The following is a 21437-nucleotide window of genomic DNA, read 5'->3' as shown; positions in this document are numbered from 1 at the left end:
CATTATCGTTTGCAAAGCCGGTGCTTCCCTCTTGGATGCACATGTTTTCTTTTCTCCTATGTATCGGCGCACAGGAGTAACGATGATTCCGAGACCTTTGGTCGGAGGAGGTACTTTTTGCCCCGCCCCCACTTCCATCCAATATGCCACCGCCCCCGCTGTGCAGCATCTGATGGTACTGTGGTATTCAGTAAAAGAAAAAAAGAAAAAAAAGAGCTGTCGGAAAAGAACCCTGTTGAAAAACCGAAAACACGGAGTGTGACTGACCGATTTGATGTCGAGAAATTCATTTCCTAACATCCTTGCAGAACATTAGGTACCAATAGGATAGGATTTGATCAGATAAAATCATTCTTACACAAAATTAGAAAGGATTGACCATTGGTGAACAGATAAAAAAAGTGACCTACTTTGAATACTTTGACGCTTTCGAGAGAGCACAGAAATGGGCGTGACAATGTTCACAGCGCATCATGGGCGGTGTTTTGTTCCAGAGAATGGCACCAATGAATTGGATTGTGCCTCTACCAGAAGGACCGGGCCAGAAGGGTACCTGCAATAGGTTTTGGTCAGCTCCACGGGTGCGATTACTCTGTATTCTGACGTAATAATTCTGAAACAGGACATTTGAACGGCCATGGGTGCAGCGACGAACGAATATTAGAACTTTCGCTGCCAGGGCGTCCTTGAGGGTAGGAAGACAGAGTCTCTCGAAGAGCCCTGTATTGGAAGTCCCCGGCGGAAAGCCAAAGAAGGCACGGATTGCAGCTTTTGTCATACGAGAGAGGGCGTCCATGTTTCTGCATGGCCATCAGAGACGGATAGATTGCATTGGACGCGTACCGGTATGTTAGTTCGGACATAATCATTGCATGATAAAATAGCTTTTTCGAGGAGACTGTCAAGCTTTGACGTGAGCGCCATAGCGCACCAATGGAGCGTCGAACTTGGCGAATGGTGTGGTCGACGCGACCTGGTCAGACCATCCCAGGAGAGCTCATTATCAACAATAACTCCAAGGTAGCGAGCAGGGAGTCGTCAAATACCGGTATTTGACGACTCCCTGGTAGCGAGCCTGTGACGCAATTGTTAGCAGTTTCCCCTCGCAACGGATCTGGAGCGGTTCTGCACCCTGCTGCCCACCACGAGGTGTATGCAAGACCTGTGTCTTCGTCTTCAAGCCAAGTATTAGTTAGTTGCCAGATTAAGATTAGAAATAAAAACCAACCAAAACCAAACCAAAGATTGGTGACGGCGGTGCTTAGGGAGGTGCACACCGCTGCTCGACTCTCCGAGGCCTCGAGAACGATATCGTCCGCAAACTCTTGATGGACGACGGGACGTGGGATGCAATTGTGGAGGTCGCGAATATACAGGGTGAAGAGCAGAGGGCCGAGAACGGATCCCTGTGACATATCGAGGAGGAGATCGTTTTCCATTATGTACATGTATGACATGAGTTGGGCCTTCACTAGTTTCTCCAGTAGACGAGATACAATAGGCAGGAGAGAGATAGGCCGGTAGGAAGCAGCTTGATGAGGGTCAAGGCTATCACCCTTGAACAACGGAAACACATTAGTAAGTTTGAACTGGAGTGGAAATCTGCCCGTCGAGAGCGAAGCGTTGAATATCATGCACAGAGACCGAGCTAATTCTCCTGCGGACTTCTTCAGAACAACACCTGGCAATTCATCATGGCCTGTGTGTGGCCTTGGATGAATCAACGGACTGCAGTAGGGTCCCGCATGACTTCTTCTGTTAGGGCGGGTCGAAACTGGTTGAAGGTATGGGGACCTTCACATATTTTGTATTTTATTATAATTTAAGGATTTCCCAAAGGCTTTGGGACTGTCGAGGGGATCTCCTGCAAGAAGAATGAAATGACAACTTTATGTAGAGGGAGCAGTTAATCGAGGATAGGCTAAGGAAATAGATCGAGGCATACAAAATCTGGTAATTAAGGAGTTGGGATACCGTCAGTGTAATGAATATATCGGCGAAAATGCTGATAGAAAGAATGCTTGAATTCGGGGAGGCTAGTTATAGAGGTAAGAGAAGGCGGTAGGCAATTCCATAGCATTGCAGCTTTGTTGGAAAAGAGGGAAGAAAAACGCACACCGTGATAATTGATGTTAAGTTTGTTTGGTCTTCTTGGACTTGAAGACAGTGAAAGGTGAACATGTTGGAGGTGTTCTGGAGATATATGTATACGTTTAAATAGAGTGTATTGAACCATCCGGAAGCAGGCTGGATGCTCCTTGAATCCTTGCACCATTTCCCCGTTTCTGGGTAGCCGTGACCTCATTCGCTTCCTTGTCATTGGATCTACATGTACATGTACATGTAGATATACACTCCATTGAGTTCAAGTTGTCAATTCAAATAGAAGCAAGCAACCATTGTGTCATGATAGGCTCCTGAAAGGGGAGTTGCATAAACCTACCAAAAAAGGGTTATACCGTGAATGTGAAATTAGATGCACAAAATGCATGATTCGAAGATCCTAGATCCTGTAAAGTTTGCGGAAGGGATGGATAAACCATGAACGGTAAAGTGACGCAGATAGAGATGCTTCTGATGGCAGCATGGATGCTGCCAGGGCATCTATGTCGTGCAGTTGTCCGGCGACAACAGAGTAAATCTGCTGGATTGGTTCGCGTAGTTGCTTTTCGTTCATCATTGAGATGAAGCTCTCTGAAGACCCTCTATCCACCTTGGAGCATATCAATGTTCTGCTTGTCCACGAGGGATAGGAATATCCTCAAAACCTTCACTTTGTTTTCTGCAGCAAGTTTTCTCCGTGCATCGCCACAAAAACGTTCCCTGCATCTCGAGTGCGCTTGTCCTTCGGGTAGCAGTGGCCACCAAGGCTGAAGGAGGGCTTTCCAAGTGCCCCTGTACTGTGGCTGTAGCTTTGTCTAATATACGTAAGCGTTACTTGGCGCCGAAACAAGGAGCGCTGACCTCGACTGGCGCTGAAATGAGCAAGGACAAAAGAGACAGCGATAAAGTAACCAAGGCTGACCGCTCTTAGCTCTGCATCGTTGAAGGCTTATATAAGTTATAGTATACATTCCGGCGCTTGGTAACAGAAAGCTATCATCAGGGAGTCGTACATACCGGTATATACGACTCCCTGGCTATCATAATATAAAGCGGACCATTTCGGCGTCCTAAACCCGTGTGCGACTGACACTGACAGCTAGTATAGTGCCTATTACTAGTACATTGTATTAGTGGTGCTGATATAGCAGATGCTGGTGGGAGTGTGCTGTGGTGTCGAGTGCGGTTTCGGGTGCGCTGAAGTGAAGCCGCCCGGCCCGGATGTACGAACTAACTAACTAATACTACTTGACTTTTATACACAACAATGTTGTGTCAACAGTGTCATGCATGACTGGAGAGTGGCGTCGATGACCACGAGGCATGACTCGAGCTAGCTAGCTACTGACTAGTCTGTCCTGACTAGGCATGGTCGGGTAATGCTATCATTATCGGGTGTTAGCGGCCGTCGTGAGTTCCCTTCGGGAACGGACACGATAATTTACTTTTTACTTTATAGTCCCTTTTTCCAGGTGACATAATGCTGGCATTCTACACTGTAACACCATTTCGCATGCATAATTGGCATTACCAAGCATAATTGCCGGTCGACAACGGTGTCATGCATGAGGCTGGCTAGGTCCAGTTCCGAAAATCGTGCATCTGAACCCGTCTGGCTTCGTCCGGAGACTTGACGTTGCAAATCAACCTTCTCAGTGGATTGTTTCAGAAAACATGCTCACTGCTGTTAAAAATTAAGTTTTTTTCTTCTACGCTTTGGCCTTGATCCAAGACGACCTTCTTTAAATCGACTTTTCCAACTTTCCAACTGGCATTATGGAGTAGTGTGAGCATTATAAGTGGTATTGGTATTTTTGGTATGGTATTGATTTGTAAGAAAGGGTTTACTCCCCACACCGGAGCTCGCGCTATTCCGCCGACTTTACTTGACACTTGACTGACTCACGACTGCCATCCAGAGCACACGAGAAGTCCATCGAACCTTCGACTCGGCAAACCTGCAAGAAAGCACCACTCCCTGCTCAATACATTTATTTGCACTATTATTATCACTCAGGCTGCAATATTCAATGACATATAGACATATTCATAAATGACATATCTTCAATACCCATGAGCTACATTGTATATGATAATTATATCATTATATCATCGTTCTACATGTAGCTCAATTTCTTTCCCCTGTCATAGTCCTGTTTATCATGTTCAGCATAAGCGAAGTTGTGGATCATACTTGCATGGTTGACTCCAACGCGTACATGCAAGTAATATTAATATATTGATTTATTTGAATTCGGTTTCTCAACAGTACAAAGTACAACTTGGGAAGATCCGAATGACATAGATACATTAACATAAAGGTGGAGTAGGTGCTACAGCTGATCATTTTATCGCAGGTTGTGGGACTAAACTAATACCAGTATTTGATTTTGATTGATTTTTATTTCACGGATCCTCCAGAGGCAAATATATGCCTATCGAAGGGAGTCTCCTAAGTAAGTATGGAAAATGAGAAAGTATGTTCGTAAGGGAGAAGAGGTAGAAGACACATTAGAATATAGAGTACAAAAGAAGGAAATTCAGTACTTCGGGTAGTACATTGCATGCTAATCATAATGAGAATTAGAAAAGCAGCATTGCGGACTACTATAACTGACATATACACAAACTATTGAAACTATCATAGATGTGGTTGCCTAGACACAAAAGTCAGGAATACCTTTCAAACTCGGAAAACATAGATTGCGAATGATACCGACGAACAGCAGTACTAAATTTCGCTGTTGTAGAGAGTGAACGAATATCTTCAGGAAGTTTATTCCAGGCAACACTCAAAGAAAAAAGTGTTGATTTACGAAAGTAGGTGCCAGCGTTAGGAAGAATTATGAATGAAGGGTGACGACTGCTTTGGGAAGAGGGTAGCTGGAAGTGAGACAACAAGGAGGGGTATTGGGAGAATACATGGTGGAAATAGACAAGGCCAAGAATCTTCCGTCGCCATGCTAAAGATTCCCAAGAGGACAGAACATTGAGGTCTTCTTTGGAAGTCGTCCAGTCAGGCCGTCAGGCGACGCTATTTAAGTATGCTCTAGCAGCAGTAGCCTGCAGTTTATCAAGGGTTGTGGACATGGTGGCTGAAACGGAAAACATCCAAACGGGAACAGCATATTCAAGGAGGGGACGAACATAACATTTATACAAAAGATTCACAGCAGGAAAAGGAAGGAAGTTGGACATGTGGTTTAAAAGAAAAACCCGACCTCGAAATTTGCTTGTAATGTGTTGAATATGGGGGGACAGATTGAGTGAAGGAGTGAGGATGATGCCCAGATGGCGGTGGGAAGAGGGCTGGGTCAGTAACGTACCGGCCATGGTGACGGTCCTGGGATCAGGTGGGTTTGATTTAGGTCTGCAAAAGGGAACATGGACGCATTTGTTAGCATTGAAAACTGCTTCAGCTTTATGGGACCAGTTCACACATCTATCAAGGCCTAGTTGCAGGGAGGCAGTGTGCGCGGCGGGTACGACAGTAGGCGGAGAAACGCAGTCCATGTTGGAATCATCCGCAAACAGAGTCAGATCGCTGGATTGGGGAATGCTGGGAAGGGAGTTGATAGAAAGGTTGAGGGCCTAGGTGGGAGCCTTGTGGCATACCAGCGGTGAGCGACATATGGGTTGATAATGCAGTGCCGACCCGCACAGACATCGATCGGCCTTCCAGGAAGTCCATCAGCCACGCGAATGAGTCAGGTGCACACCAACCGGACAGACATGAGGCTAGGAGGCGATGGCTGGTACGATCAAATGCCTGTAGTATGCAAGTACACAAGAAATAAAAGCTGAATAAATACGACTGCATGACATTGGAGAAAAGCACCAATTAGAGCAAAACAAAGCGACACATCACTCATTGAAAACATTTTCAAAAAGGAGCTGTTTTAACCTGGTACATTGTGGCCCGTCATTAAGAAGGCAGGCAAGATGGGCGTTAAATGCAGAAGACGTATTTCAAGACTTCATTTCAAAGGGCAGAGCATTCCAAAGTAAAGCAATCCTACTAGACAATGAGCGATACCCGCATGCAGTCTTATATCGGCATAACGAAAGATTATTTGCAGAAGAGCCGCGAGTGGTGTAAGCAGGTGTACTGTGCCTACAAAATAGAGAACCTAAACTGGCAACCGGGTGAGCTACTTTACACTGAAAGATAAATTTAATGAACAACTGTAAGAAACAAGTGGCATTATATCCTCATATTATGAGCATTGCCTTTAGCATTACGGAGGATTAGCAAGACGAAATTCGCGTTCGCGTTCGCAAACATTTTTCAGTTCACGAACTGGATTGCGAACTTTCGCATTTTTCGTTCGGAAAAGTAGTCGGAACACGAATCGCGGATTCGTGTAAGGGCAGTCATAAATTTACCACGCTGTACTGTCTATACACAATGTACGTCGTGTCAACGTCATGCATGTGCGAATTCTGTTTGCTAATCCTTCTCATAACGCGAATTCCGCCACGGAGTTCGACTTTCCTTGGAGCGCGAACGCGAACGCGAATTTCGTCTTGCTAATCCTCCGTAATATCGCAGCAAATAACTAGCATTACCCGCCCATGCCTAGTCCTGACAGTGACACCATGTACCATGCATGGGCATGGACACTGACTTAGTCACTTACTGACTTAGCGACAGTCTAGCTAGCTAAATGACGGTTTACTTCATGGTTGACTAGGTTGGGTAACCTTGGTAACACTGACCTTGCGTTCAAAGCCTTGCCTGGAAACTATTAAAAAAAAATTAAAGGGGAAGTTAAGGCAAAAATTAAAATTTCACCAGTTGTAGTCTTCGGGGTGCTGAGTCGAATGGTCTTGGTCCGAGGAAGCTGAGACGCTCCCTTCCTACTTGAATCCCAATCGAACTCGCGCACTTCCACCGAAACTGGGTGACTGCGCCCTACTAGATGGGGATTTGTATGCAAAATGTCACTAAAAGCGCCATTTCGTTCTTATAAAAGCACGGATGACCGCGATTGGCCCATATGTTGTAGTCTTTTGGACGCTGAGTCGACTGGTTTTGGTCCGAAAAGGCTGCGATGCAGCGTTCCTACTTTATTCCCAATCGAACATGGTTGAAGAAGCAGTCACGTGGTCCTGGGTGCCCAAATCACCTGGTCACCACGCCAGCAGGTGACAACTTTCACACCAAGGTTCAACTCGAGTTCAACTCGAGTGACAGGACTGCACCCAAAAAAGGTCAAACAGGCTAGTAAGTAACTTACTAGCCTGTTTGACCTTTTTTAGTTGTACCCTGCAGGCACGGTGACCAGGTGACTGGTGTACGCAGGAGCACGTGACCGCTTCTTCAACCATGTTCGATTGGGAATAAAGGAGGAACGCCGCATCGCAGCCTTTTCGGACCAAAACCAGTCGACTCAGCGTCCAAAAGACTACAACATATGGGTCAATCGCGGTCATCCGTGCTTTTATAAGAACGAAATGGCGCTTTTAGTGAGATTTTGCATACAAATCCCCATCTAGTAGGGCGCAGTCACCCAGTTTCGGTGGAAGTGCGCGAGTTCGATTGGGATTCAAGTAGGAAGGGAGCGTCTCAGCTTCCTCGGACCACGACCATTCGACTCAGCACCCCGAAGACTACAACTGGTGAAATTTTAATTTTTGCCTTAACTTCCCCTTTAAAATAACACTACTTGTAAGTACTGTCACCATGGTCACTACCACCACTGCACTGGCACCAGCTGACGAGTAACGTAACACTAACGTAACGTTACATGTACATAGCAGCTACATGTGTCATGTAATAAAAAATAAAAAATAAAAAAGGTTTATGTAATACTGGTTTACCAGTTTTGGATATGTGTCATGTAGTATCAGTGACGTACATGTAGATCATGGTACATGTATACAGTGTAGATGGCTGGTTTGTTGTCGTCTGAATCAATGAACGACATGACTTGTATCGAGCAGCAGCTCCTCTTGACTTGAGTCTTGAGTTGTCTTGGTCAGGTTTGCACGAATGGGTGGGACGAAGACTGCCATGCCCACACTGTGGGCTCTTGCTCTTGTTAAGTTGTATCCTTGACCCTACACAGTTTTCACCAGCAGAGTGATACCATGGATACTGCTTCTGGATTGTGCTAGTTTCAGCTAAGTAATTGGATAACCGAGGAATGAGTTTTTCTCCTTGACAATGACAGAAGCTCCGAAGAGAGAGGGAAAGAGAGACAGGGATACTCGAAATAATCGCGGCATCACGTCATTCTACAAGAGGAGCTAGCTGTTGACTGGCATGCAGTCTAGCAGATGAGACTCAGAGGGTAGTTTTTTTGTCTCACTAGTGATCATGGTGATGCTGCTGCCGTGCAGATCTGTGCTGTAGTTAGGGATTGATCGCTCCGTCTATCGACCTCGAGTGGCGGCGCATATCGCAGGTTCCGCTTCCTGGCCGCGTGCTTTGTTCCGTGGTTTGCCGAGATCAGCTGAAGCTGAAGTCTAGTAATCGTCTGGATAACGACTGTTCCGGTACCGTTTGTTGTGTCTGTGCCGCCCCAGCTGTGCTTGCCGCAAGTGATCGGACCGCTCCGCTCGCAAGAATTCCAGTCCACACAATTACAAACGTCTTCGATCCGTTCAGTGACTCGCTAGCCACCGCAAAACTATGGCGATGATTTTAGATAGCCTTAGCCTTGGGTCCGTCGGAGATGTGCCCAAGGGCTGGTATCCACATCTGAGCGGTCCCAAAGATATCAAGGTGAAAATCCTCAGCACGGATTACTTGCCCAGCGCCGAAGAAGCGGAACTCTACACGGGCCATGGATTTATGTTCGCCTTCAGTCCACTCAACGATCTAAACAACCGCTGCGTCAGCCAGTACGTGAACCCGACGGCGACAGATCCGGAAGAACGACGGAAGATCAGCGATCGCAATAGTGTTGGCATAACTGGCACCACCCTGTGGCGTGATGTGAACAATTCTGATGTGGACACCAAGTTCCCCACCAATTTCCTCAGGTTCCTAGCCACAGCCAGTAAGAGCAATGGCTGTAGATCTACTATCATGAATAGTGTATAGTGTTTCCAAACATCATGCAAGAGTCCATTTGAATTAGCAGGTATATCAATAATTTGACTAGGTAGAGTGACATTAATTCCATGTTTGAGGGGAGGGGGGGGGGGGGGGGCTGCCAAAAGTGTTAGTTTTGAACTGTTTGTATAAATTATGCAAAGCACGTCTTATACCCTTCACCCACTACATGTAAACAGCTTGGTCACGACTGGATTGGTACTACTGGTCGGGGCATGCGCTAGGGGCCAGTGCGTGAATGGTTTCCCCATAACGAATGTGTTCTGCAAAGTTCACAGTACACCGATTAATATTGCCTGGGGTGAATGGAGTCATGCAGTACTGCCGTCGGTCTCTTTTTTCTTCTTTTTTGTTCTGTCGGCCACCTGCAGACTTGCGTAGTCCGTAATCCAGTGAAACTTCAGTTCAACAACCCCTCCACCCCCTCCTCTACAGGGGACGTAAATATCGGTACTCTATGCCCACCAAGTAACTAGACGAGTATGCAGCCTACCCCGAACAGTAATTTAACCATTTTGCTACCCGTATGCGAAGAGAAAAGTATGTTAAATCCGGAGAAAGATACCGGTATGTTAAATCCAGAGAAAGATATGTTAAATCCAGAGAAAGATATGTTAAATCCAGAGAAAGACATGTTAAATCCAGAGAAAGACATGTTAAATCCAGAGAAAGATAAACATGTTAAATCCAGAGTACTTACTTTATACTGAAGTTTCTCTGTGCTTCTATGTGATCTGGTTCAGTTGCAATGATTCATTGTACATCACCCCTCCCACTCCCCTTTCCTTTCTTTGCTGTAGGGTACGAGGACGCATACACAACACTGAAGACATGGTCGTATCGAGACCCCGTACCGGATAGGACACAAGAGGAGCTGTACAGCGCCGGTATAGATGACTTGATCTGCAGTAATTCTCCAGACACCCACTTCATCGTCCAGGACCCGTGGGATTTCGAGCGCTTTGTCCAATCCAACGTAGAGTTGCCCGAAAGGACCGAGAGTTCTGTCAGAGTGTTTCGGGCGTCGGCGTGGGACAGGGAAGAAGTTGGTGACTTCTATCGCAACCACTCCGGCTCTGTGGTATTCGCAACTTCCATTCAGGACGCCCCAGCGCCACCAAGATCCCCCGAAGTTCCGAGAGAGCCGACCCCGAAAGAAGCAACTCCACTGCCTCCGACCCCAACGCCACTACCACCACCACCTCCAGCCCCACAACCGGAGCCAACCCCGCCAAGAGAGCCAACGCCACCAAGAGAGCCAACGCCAGCACCACCGCCACCTGTGCCGAAAATTAAGGTGAGGCACAGTGTTTGACTGAATCCCGGTGCTTCACGCTGGGCTGCCTTGCAGCAGTCAAGTTACCTGGTATTTGAAAACAGTGTTTCAGGTAGAGCATGTCCTTATACGAGAAGTGATTTGCATGCAGGTTTTCTAATTTTCAGTCTCTCATATCACAACCTGTAACAGGTCTTTGTGAAAGGAGAGAAATCGCCCCCATCAGCATGCGGCTAGCACCATGCACCGATAGACACGCTTGTCCGAACCCTATAGGGATTCCTTATGCCGAAGCTATTTCAACCAAAAGCAAGGCTTTAAAATACACGGGCGGCGAATGGCATACTAATATTTATTCCCGTAGCTATGCAGAAGACGTTACTTCAGTAACGTCTGGCGCTAGCCAGGGTCCACACAGCTTTAATTTGGTATTTGTGTGTGTGTGTTTGTTTGTTTGTTTGTTTGTGTCACGCCTGGCGCTATCCGTATCTGACTGCAAAAAAGCATAGGATGTTATAAATTTTTCGATTTTCCTATTTTTTTTCCAGGCATATCCTGGGATTCGAACCCGCACTATCGCCCTACATGCATTCCCCCATACACTTCGCATTCATACCCATTCTTCCAAGTTGCTTCACGTTAATATCTTGCGTTTGAAAGCCCTATTTGAATATTGCGGGCAGCTGTATGTGGCCAGCTGTGTTTGATGGTACGGTACGGTACGGGAGACGGTGTCGTATTACCCTCGATCGTACCTGTCCCGTACCTATCCCGTATCGTACCGTGCCATCAAAGACGGCTGGCCACAATGCATATTCAAATAGGGCTTTCAAATGCAAGATCACAATGTGAAACAACCTGGAAGAATTAGTATGTATGCAAAGTGTATCGGGGGATGCATGCATTGCGCGCGATAGTGCGGGTTCGAATCCCAGGTTATGTCTTTAAAAAAAGGATTTTTTTAAAGAATTAATTATTTATGACATCCCTATGCTTTTTTTTGTCTAGGTCATCAAGGCAAAAAGGCATAGCGTAGGGCCCTGAGCTTCCAAGCTCTCTCGTTAGCACGTATTCCTACACCGGGTGTTCACTAGCAAGAATGCGTGTTTACCAGGGACTCGCTGATGTTTGCATAAAATAATTTGCGCCCACGCCAGGGATAAGATTGAGTGGCAAAACAAGCAGATGCCTATTGTTTCTTATGTGTTAGAGAGTTAACACTGAAATTTAGCACTCAGAGTCAGGACCACCGGAAGCAGTTTTGGATTGGTCCAGCCATCCAGCCATACCCGGCATGATCGTTCATACAGTTTGTGTATGTTAGTGGTGCATACACATAACCTTCTCAGTAGTGCGAACATGCATTGGTGACCAACAAGTTGGTCCGGCGATGACCTGACCTACGACGGGGCCGGTTCCGCCGGTGGGCCTCACGATAACCTTGAAAATTCATACATTCTTGTCTCTGTTGATGTGTATCACTGTATGGCGTGTGACCGATGACTAATAACACATGTAATGTTCATTTTCCTGTGTGCCATTGGCTGCTACTGCTCTGCTCCAAGACGACACGTAGTAGAGGCATTAATTGTCGACTGCTTATTCCGGTATGTAACGTTATGTAGAATCCAACAACCTTTTACCGTTCTCACTCTGTCTGCTCAGTAATCTCCCGTAGCCTATTCAGTCTAATCTGTGAAAAAGCGATCGCTACAGTAAAGACTACAGGTTGTCCTCCAGGACTCCTCATCGCTACAGTAAAGACTACAGGCTGTCCTCCAGGACTGGTCATCTCAGAACACACACAATTCAGATCGACAATACTTAGCACTCCAAACCCTGTACACTGGTATCCTATGCTTTTAACTGCTCATGCCGTACACAGCCATTGCAGCAACAGAAGTAACTATACACATACTTGTACAACAGAGGCGAAAGGCTATGTAGCTGTAACTTCAAGTTCCACGTTTTTCAGCTATACATGTACACTGGGACCCGAGTCTACAAAAGTCACCTTTCCACTACTTCAAGTACATGCACCGGCATGGCAGTGAATTAGAGAAAAGCTGGCTCATTGCAGGTGCTAGGTGGCCATCAGATACAGATTTGACTGTACTACTAACAGATCACGATTGTACCATGCACTGTAACAAGACTATGCACGCATATACATGTACATGTGTGTGTGTGTGTGTGTGTGTGTGTGTGTGTGTGTGTGTGTGTGTGTGCGTGTGTGTGTGTGTGTGTGCGTGTGTGCGTGTGTGTGTGCGTGCGCGTGCACGTGTGTGTGCGTACATGTGTGTTTGTGTGCGTGTGTGGCAAATTGAGTCTGGCTTGCCGGGAACTCGTTTGTGAACTTCAGCGTGAACGACCTGGTAGCTGCATATGTATGTATTGATAAGGTGAAATGCCCAGACGGGGACACACTGTACCTAATGATACTGAACTGTCTGACTTGCTACATGTGTATGTCTGTGTATGTCTGTGTACACTCTCTGTACATGTACACATGTATGTGTTTGGTATTTGTGTATAAAAACAGTGGCACTGCCTATTGGTCAGAATGCTAAGAGAATGACTATTTTATTGGATCGGTGGTAATTGCTAACCCTAGCAGGGCTAATGACAACTTGAGACATCTTGTTCTACAACTGACGATCAATTTCATAAAAATTATTGCTATTGTGTAACGACATTGCTCATGCCATGAATTTGTTGCTGAATGTTCCAGGCCACCAAGAAGATTACCGTTGGCACACAGACTAAGGTATTGGTGGTGGCGCCGTTGCTGCGGCTAGGCTGTTTGTGGAGTGCCTATTGATGCTCTTCAAGTTGTTTGCATTGTGCAATGTTTAACACATTCTGCATGCCATGTAGTCATCACTACATGTTACTTATGACTATAATTATGTGTTTTGCGTGCTTCATTTAACACCAGTAAAATACTGACAAGTAATGATTATAAATTACATGACTCCATTGCTCAAGCAAGTCCAATCGCGGCCTTGACCTGTTGATCCCGAATACAGCCTAGCCCAGAGATGCCATGCATGCATGAGTGTGCCTTAATCTGCCTTGTCCCAAGGGCGACTGGAATGGGAAACCCAGGGGTAAATCCCACGTTGTTTCACGTTCCAGTTGCGTGTGTTGTCTAGCTAGATGCTACGATTCCCTGGTGATAGCCAATAGTATCAATGCTATTGCTTACCAATGGATGAAGTTTCTATCTTGACCATAACCTGGCTGAAGTCAGTCTCCCTTGTCCAACCCACCCGGAGCTTTTTCCACATCTTCTATCATCAAAAGCCTTTCACACAAATCCAGGCAAGGTCTGAATCGATTTTCCTGGATACTGTTTGTGAGTCTAACCCCCCCCCCCCCTTTTATTATGATCATTGAACCATAGAAGATGTTCTGATTGTCCAGAAACATTGTACATAATGCCAATTGTACAGCACTGACCAATGAAATCCAACCACGGACACAGTATATGCAGTACAGTGCTCCCCGGTGAAATCCAACCCTGGATGCACGTAGCAGTATATTGCTGACCAATGAAATCCAACCCGGACACACTTCCTGTAGCACGAGTCAAGCGATCTGTGGTACTATTCCAGCTGTGCAACCCCAGCCCAGTTCACAGGTCCACCATGCAACTCGCGGCACAGTTCATGAGCGAGGGATCGGATTTAACTGTCCAGCACTGCACACGGTTACTACTGAGCCAGCGGATTACCGATGCCTGTCACTAAACTCGTACTAGCACCTCGTTTACGGTATCCAGGCGGTCTGGCATCGGACACTGCCAGTGACTTTAAAATGTCTGTAACTCGGAATTTTGTACACTTTGATGGGGAAAGGTCATAGATATGGCATGTAACGTCACTATTTCCACAAAAAGTGACAAAAGAGTAGTAAAAATTCCGCTGAAGTTTGCCCAAAGGGTGCCCAGTAGGTCGAAGTGTCTGTGACTTAAAAAGTCTTTGGGGTCCGAATACTGTAGGTAGGACTGTAACACCTATTAAACCACCGATGCATTTTCTGCATTTTCTATATCTTTGACAACATGTGCAGGCACAACGGCTACCCGCGACTGGCGTTCAATGCGAGCTAGGACCCTCGGTATGTGTGTGTGGTTCATATCAGTTGTTGTTTATATGCGCTGCGCAGTAGCTCGGGAACTCTGTACTCGCCTGGTGAGGACTAGTAGTTCGGGAGCTTTTCACTCGCTTCGTGAGGGAATATTGTAGACCGTGACTTGATTAATTTGTGATCACCTGCATGCTTTGTGTATAAACTACCTGCATGCTTTGTGTATAAACTACCTGCATGCTTTGTGTATGAGTTGCTACTCTATTGTGCTGTAGGGGAGTAGAACTGTTTTGGTCTTGCACCAGAGCGGTGCCAAATGAAATCCAACCCCATGGATAAGGTGGTGCTTCTCACTTCACAGCCCAGTCAGTGGTTTTGTAATGCTAGGGCCAGCGTGGCCTAGGGGGATCTCCCCTGGCCACCCCTGTATCATGGAGTTCCCACTTCATCGGTATTGTGTGCAACATGCATGTGGCAGGCTTCTGGCATTGGCGTGAACTGTTGGAGTCGAGTAGTGTAGCATTCTGTACCTACAGTGCAACTCTGATAAGACATACCCCCCAGGCCATGGAACATACCCCCCCCCCCCCCCCAGGCCATGGAACATACCCCAGGCCATGGGACATACATGTACCTCCAGGCCATGGGACATACATGTACCTCCAGGCCATGGGACATACCCCACAGGCCATGGGTAGCAGAAAAGTGTAACTGTTACTTCCTCAGACCAAGCAACATTTTCGTTTATTTTCACATTTCTTTATTGATACATTCCAGACTAAGTGAGTTCCACTGTACTTTAAAGTTATCGTCATGCCTCCAGCATGTAGCCAATCGCCTACTTCTGATGTTGATACTGATGTTGCCGCGGCTGTTGTCGGCTTTGCTCCTGCATTCCTCATTCTGTATTTGGGTACGTGGATTAATGATACTAAGTTATCGACTGGTTGAAAGCTATAAAGGTGCTGGATGAACAATACTTGTATGTTAAGCATTACCTCTGAATCAAAATCACTTTTGGCATTCTGATGATTGTGTAATACAAACCCATGTTGTGTAGGTTAAGACTGTCTATGTCAAACAGTACGAGTGTTTGCCTGGGAAGACAAGGACTCCAAGTCCGCCTCCGATTCCGCGGGTAAGCCCAAACTCCACTGCGTCCCTGGAGGAAGTGGAAGAAAGTATTTTCAACGACAAAATTGTGTTTTCAGTAATTACACCATACCTTAGTCCTTCACTTAACAGAGCTCAATGTTGTTTGCAATCGACAGCTGTGAGAGAGCTGTTTTATAGATCACATGTGGCAGTGTGTGTGTGTGGCTAGCATTTCAGAAGCACAAACAGATGTGTCAGTTTAGGCATGCACTATAGTTTAGAGACCTAATGTGTTCACTTAGGTCGGATGCCAGGCTAAAACCTTCATCAAAAATGGGTTCCCAGCAACTTCTACAGTGCCTGTATGAACAATCTATGAAAGTTGTGGTTGATGCTCAATGCGAAGCCTTCAACCTTCAACGTATCATTCCCTTGTATCTTGCATGGTATACTTGCATTGTACATAAACAGATAAGGTCTTATACCTCACCTGACGACATGATCTTATACCTCACCTGACGACATGATCTTATAACTCACCTGACGACATGATCTTATAACTCACCTGACGACATGATCTTATAACTCACCTGACGACATGATCTTATAACTCACCTGACGACATGATCTTATAACTCACCTGACGACATGATCTTATAACTCACCTGATGACATGATGAAGCTAAACATTGATCAATACAAACTGAATTTGTATGACCTACGTGATACGCTCATGTGTTGATTCAAGTGCATTGTTGACGATGTCGTTGTTCTTGTGAACGTGTGATGTTGCGATGTGGTCGTGTGCGAGTGCTGTAATGAAATAAAATAGGTTAGTACTGCTGGCACTGCAGTAGTGCTACTAATGCTTCTTAGTACACACCCGCACAATGAAGTTAGCTAGCCACGCACACGTGTGAAGCATGTATTGTTGCAAGTACTTTAAAGTATGCCATGGGTTGTTTTTGTTTGAGCTGGAGGCTGGTGTGAAGAAAAGCATGCACCATGTATGTAAATTGTTGCAGTATTGCGTAACGATGAGGCAATGCAGGCAGCCTCCAACTCCATTAGAACTTAGAAGGATACCTGCGTTGCCTCGTTTCTGCTGCCTTGCTTACCAAGCACTTCTCCATGCTCTTCTCCTGCTTGATATTGGACAGGGTCCGAAAACATCAAGCGTGGGAATACAGATTGAGCCGGTATGTTAGAGTAGCAACCGTCGCTATTTCCACTGGAGATCTCAGTGATCGGTAGTAGTGCCTCTTCTTGTATGGGCTAAACTGATACTTGTGCAAATCATCATACAAACTCACGTATGCAACCAGTAGTAGATCACCTCAAATGTATAGGAATCAAAATATTGATGACAAGTGTTAGGCAGTTACATGCATGTGTTGTCATAGCTACCCTTGCTTGCACTGACCAAACTTTTATCAACCCTCTTATGGCACACGTTGCATAGCAGCTGACACTCACAGGACAGTATCGTCTTTAGACAGAAAGCTGTGTACGGTGTAGCTGTGTGGGAATTGCACATGGTAATTGACTTCCACTCGGCTGAGCGACTGAGCGTACAGGACAATGTGATATCATGAGAGCAATGTCCTTCAGTTGGCTCAACCATATCAACTATACACGGTGGTATTGTGCATCATTAAATTTGTTGCGCGGGTAATTCCCAATACTTAGCTCCATATACCAGATGGCTGTTGTTGTTCTTTGACGCGGTATAACTGGCCATTGTTTACAGGTGACACGTTCCATGGGTGTGCAAGTTTCACCGCCAACGCCTCCACCCTCACCTCCGTCACCGCCCAGACAACCGGTAATCATCCACAGAGTAAGTCAGATGAGAATGGAAATAGCCGGTCTAGCCGATTTCACTGTGTGTGTAGGAAACACAAGTTCGTTGAGGCATGCGCAGGGATGTCCACGTGGATGAAAAAAGGCATCCTGGGGTGCACATTACGCTCTGCAGCACACACGTGTGCTTGTTACTCATGCTATGAAAGCAGATGCACCCAACGGGCCCTGGCAGTGCATGCTGGCGTCCGTCTGATGCTCAGAGTGTGTATACAGTAAAACCTGTCAAGGCGACCACTCGGATAAGGAGACCACCTGTCCCAGAAGACCACTGAAACCAGGACAGCGGTATGGGTAAATACCGGTGACTTATGCGTATCTACACCACTACCTGACGGGTGTGTTCTGCAGTGGTGAAAAAGGTGCATTCCGAGTAACAGTGGTACGTAACCGGACCTGCAGGTATATAACACCTACAATGTGTAGTTTGAAATGAGCAACGGGACCATTACATGGATGGGACCATTACATGGATGGGACCATTACATGGATGGGACCATTACATGGATGGGACCATTACATGGATGGGACCATTACATGGATGGGACCATTACATGGATGCATTAGATAAAAAGCGAACACATTCTTTAGATTTTCATGCACATTACTAGTACATGTACAGTTGTATCATCACCTTGTACAATGTATGTGAAAAGTAAATCAAGGCGTCATCTCAGTTCAAATTCCCTGCTTTGTGTGCAGCCCATATTACCAGAGCTCCACACGAAGATTGTACCCGTAGATGACAAAGGCAAGCATTGCTGTGGCTGCCAGTACTACAGTGACGGGGTCGTCCCTAACGGCGGTCGCCATGGCAACCACTGCTGCACGTGTCCAAACTTTGTCGGCAGGAGCAAGGAGTGCTGTCGCCATCACCGCCACCAGCACCACCACTGCCAGTGCCGCGTCAGGACGGACTGCTGTCGACGGCGGCGACATCGATCGCGGTCATCATCCCGTGATCGGCTGCCACCGAAACAGCGGCCTGACATACGGGTATCCAGCAAGGTAGGTAACCATGGTAACTGTCATCGGCAGAGGTGTAGGCCATGGTTGTGCGTAGCGATGGGGCTCACTGTAAGGATGGGGTTTGGGTATAGGGATTGTGTTAGGTATAGGGATTACAGTCAGTTTCAAAAAGATTAGCAATCCCGGCGATCGCCCGGGGAATTTGCCGTCTTACCGTATGAGCGCTCGAGTGCTGGCTGGAAAAACTCACTGTGAACTCGAAGAAATATTCCGCGCCAAAGCATGAAAAATGACAACTCACTTACGTCGGTACATGTACGTCTGTACGAGTTCTTCCTCGCATCGATATAGAGAGGACATAACTGTCGAAAGTGTGGTAAATTATGTTGACGAGCGGGATGGGTCCCAATTCGTTTCGTGCCCAAATAGTTTCTTTGAGCTGCGATACAATTTACTCTCACGATGTGACGAAAACGACATCGACACATACTCATTCCCAAGGCCATGACTTGGCAAAGCTATCCGTGTGACTTCGACGACATTTTGAGAAAAGCAGACGCCTGTGAAAGCTGATAGAAGACGGTGTTGACTCCTAAATTCAAATAAATTGGCTATCTTGAAATACTAAAATAATTCTCAAAAAGAAATCGATCGATCGATGTGCCGTCGTTGTATTCAACAACACGTAGCTACAGCGCTATGACTTCCGTATTCACTCACACCGTTTCAGTGTTGTGGGTGTGTTCACATGGCGTGAACCAGTCAAGTGTCAGTAAGTTCGGCAGGAAACACGAGCTCCAACAACAACTCGTTTGGGGCAGCCACCTTCTTTGTCTTGTACTTTTTGTAGATCTACCAGCGTGATCACGAAAACAATGAAAAAAAAAGAAGTTTGACTTGAATATAGTTTGGGATTTGAACTCACAACTTCATGGTCAGCAGACAGCATTCATAACCACAAGGCCAAAAAGGAAAGGATAAATCGTGGGTTTTGATTAAAAATCGATACTGGCTTCCAAGGCAAATTGTAAACCATGGGAAAAAGCCGGAAACCTGGCCGAAATTCTAACTCCTTAACGGCTGGTCCAATTGTTCTGAAACCTTCACAGAACAATTTGCCGTGCCCTAACAAGCCATTTTATGTACTTTGTTGTCCAATTTTCCGTTATCTTCATACTTTTTAAGACCAAAACCTGATTGCTAATCTTTTTGAAACGGACTATAGGTTTAGTACTGTAAATATACAAATTTTCGGCAGCTATTTAATTTCGGCTATATTCGGCACCTACCCAAAACGCCTAAATTAAAACGCCGATGAAATTTTTCACAGCATCTGTCGCACTATACCATGCCCTCTACCCCACGCCGAAAATAAATCGCCGCCGAAATGTGAAAAATCGTGAAGTGCCGAAATTTTGCAGCGCCGAAATTTTGTATATTTACAGTATAGGGATGGGGTTGGGTATAGGGATGGGGTTGGGTATAGGGATGGGGTTGGGTATAGGGATGGGGTTGGGTGTAGGGATGGTGTTGGGTGTAGGGATGGTGTTGGGTGTAGGGATTAGGTTGGGTATAGGGATGGTGTTAGGGATGGGGTTGGGTATAGGAATGGGGTTGGGTATAGGGATGGGGTTGGGTATAGGGATGGGGTTGGGTATAGGGATGGGGTTGGGTATAGGGATGGTTTTGGGTATAGGGATGTGGTTGGGTATAGGGATGGGGTTAGGTATAGGGATGGGGTTGGGTATAGGGATGGGGTTGGGTATAGGGATGGGGTTGGGTATAGGGATGGGGTTAGGTATAGGGATGGGGTTGAGTATAGGGATGGGTTTGGGTATAGGGATGTGGTTGGGTATAGGGATGGGGTTGAGTATAGGGATGGGGTTGGGTGATGGGATGGGGTTGGGTAATGGGATGGGGTTGGGTAATGGGATGGGGTTGGGTAATGGGATGGGGTTGGGTAATAGGATGGGGTTGGGTATAGGGATGGGGTTGGGTATAGGGATGGGGTGGGTATAGGGATGGTGTTAGGTATATGGATGTGGTTGAGTATAGGGATGGGTTGGGTAATGGGATGGGGTTGGGTATAGGGATGGGGTTGGGTATAGGGATGGGGTTGGGTATAGGGATGGGGTGGGTATAGGGATGTGGTTGGGCATAGGGATGTGGTTGCGTATAGGGATGGTGTTAGGTATAGAGATGGGGTTAGGTACATATAGGGATGAGGTGGGGTATAGGGATGGGGTTAGGCATAGGAATGTGGTTGGGTATAGGGACGGGGTTGGGTATAGGGATGTGGTTGGGTATAGGGATGAGGTCGGGTATAGGGATGGGGTTGGGTATAGGGGTGGGTTGGATGTGAGGTCTCCACTTTGCTTCATCACCGGTATGTATTTCACACTGTACTTTGGGACTTGTGTGGCTGTGAACTATCTCATCTTTCTTTCTGACTGTAACTTTACACCTATGGACTTCAGCCATGTACGCAACAGTAACTGTTGGAACTTGTTATACATACTTGCCAACCATACCGTTTTTCCCGGTAATTGAGAGGTTGCGCACAACAAAAAATCGTAAGATTCCGACCTTCCAGCCGGGTTCGAGTAACGAAAGTTACTACGAAGATCCGTCCAAACGCGACCGAAACAGAGCATATCTACGAAAATATGTTTCGTCACCTGGAGTACTAGAATGCTGCTATTTTACAACTCCCTGTCTTGACTCTTCGCACCGCGCGGCCGCTGTGTCGACCCACTACGAAAAAGTTCACGCCTGGTGCGCAACCTCACGGTTTACGAATATTCGTTAGCTTTTTTCGTTAAAAATTTTCGTTACGGCGCTACGAATTTTCGTTGTGCGCAACCTCTCTAGTATACCGGGGAACTACTGTCACTACCGGTATAGGATCTGAGTTACTTAGGTATACGGATGGGTTTTGGGTATACGGATGGGTTTTGGGTATGGGGATGGGTTTGG

The 21437-nt window shown here is 46.3% G+C and overlaps 1 protein-coding gene across 4 annotated transcripts in view; it reads left to right on the top strand.

Moving 5' to 3' along the window:
- The first annotated feature begins 8052 nt into the window (after positions 1-8052).
- LOC135815905 (uncharacterized) overlaps positions 8053-21437 on the top strand; it is a 28551-nt gene continuing 15166 nt past the window's right edge. Inside the window, exons 1-9 of one of the 4 annotated variants that reach the window (XM_065329252.1) lie at positions 8053-9110; positions 9967-10463; positions 12008-12049; positions 13174-13209; positions 14517-14564; positions 15595-15672; positions 16790-16828; positions 17380-17469; positions 18195-18500. In XM_065329252.1, the coding sequence (XP_065185324.1) occupies positions 8741-9110; positions 9967-10463; positions 12008-12049; positions 13174-13209; positions 14517-14564; positions 15595-15672; positions 16790-16828; positions 17380-17469; positions 18195-18500 (1506 nt within the window). In that variant the 5' untranslated portion in view covers positions 8053-8740. The remainder of the gene's footprint in view (positions 9111-9966; positions 10464-12007; positions 12050-13173; positions 13210-14516; positions 14565-15594; positions 15673-16789; positions 16829-17379; positions 17470-18194; positions 18501-21437) is intronic. The other 3 variants (XM_065329254.1, XM_065329253.1, XM_065329256.1) reach the window with 3 other exon arrangements.

The sequence above is a fragment of the Sycon ciliatum genome, chromosome 4, assembly GCF_964019385.1.
Source record: "Sycon ciliatum chromosome 4, ocSycCili1.1, whole genome shotgun sequence".
Lineage (NCBI taxonomy): Eukaryota > Metazoa > Porifera > Calcarea > Leucosolenida > Sycettidae > Sycon > Sycon ciliatum.
This window is presented reverse-complemented; position numbering and strand designations above follow the sequence as displayed.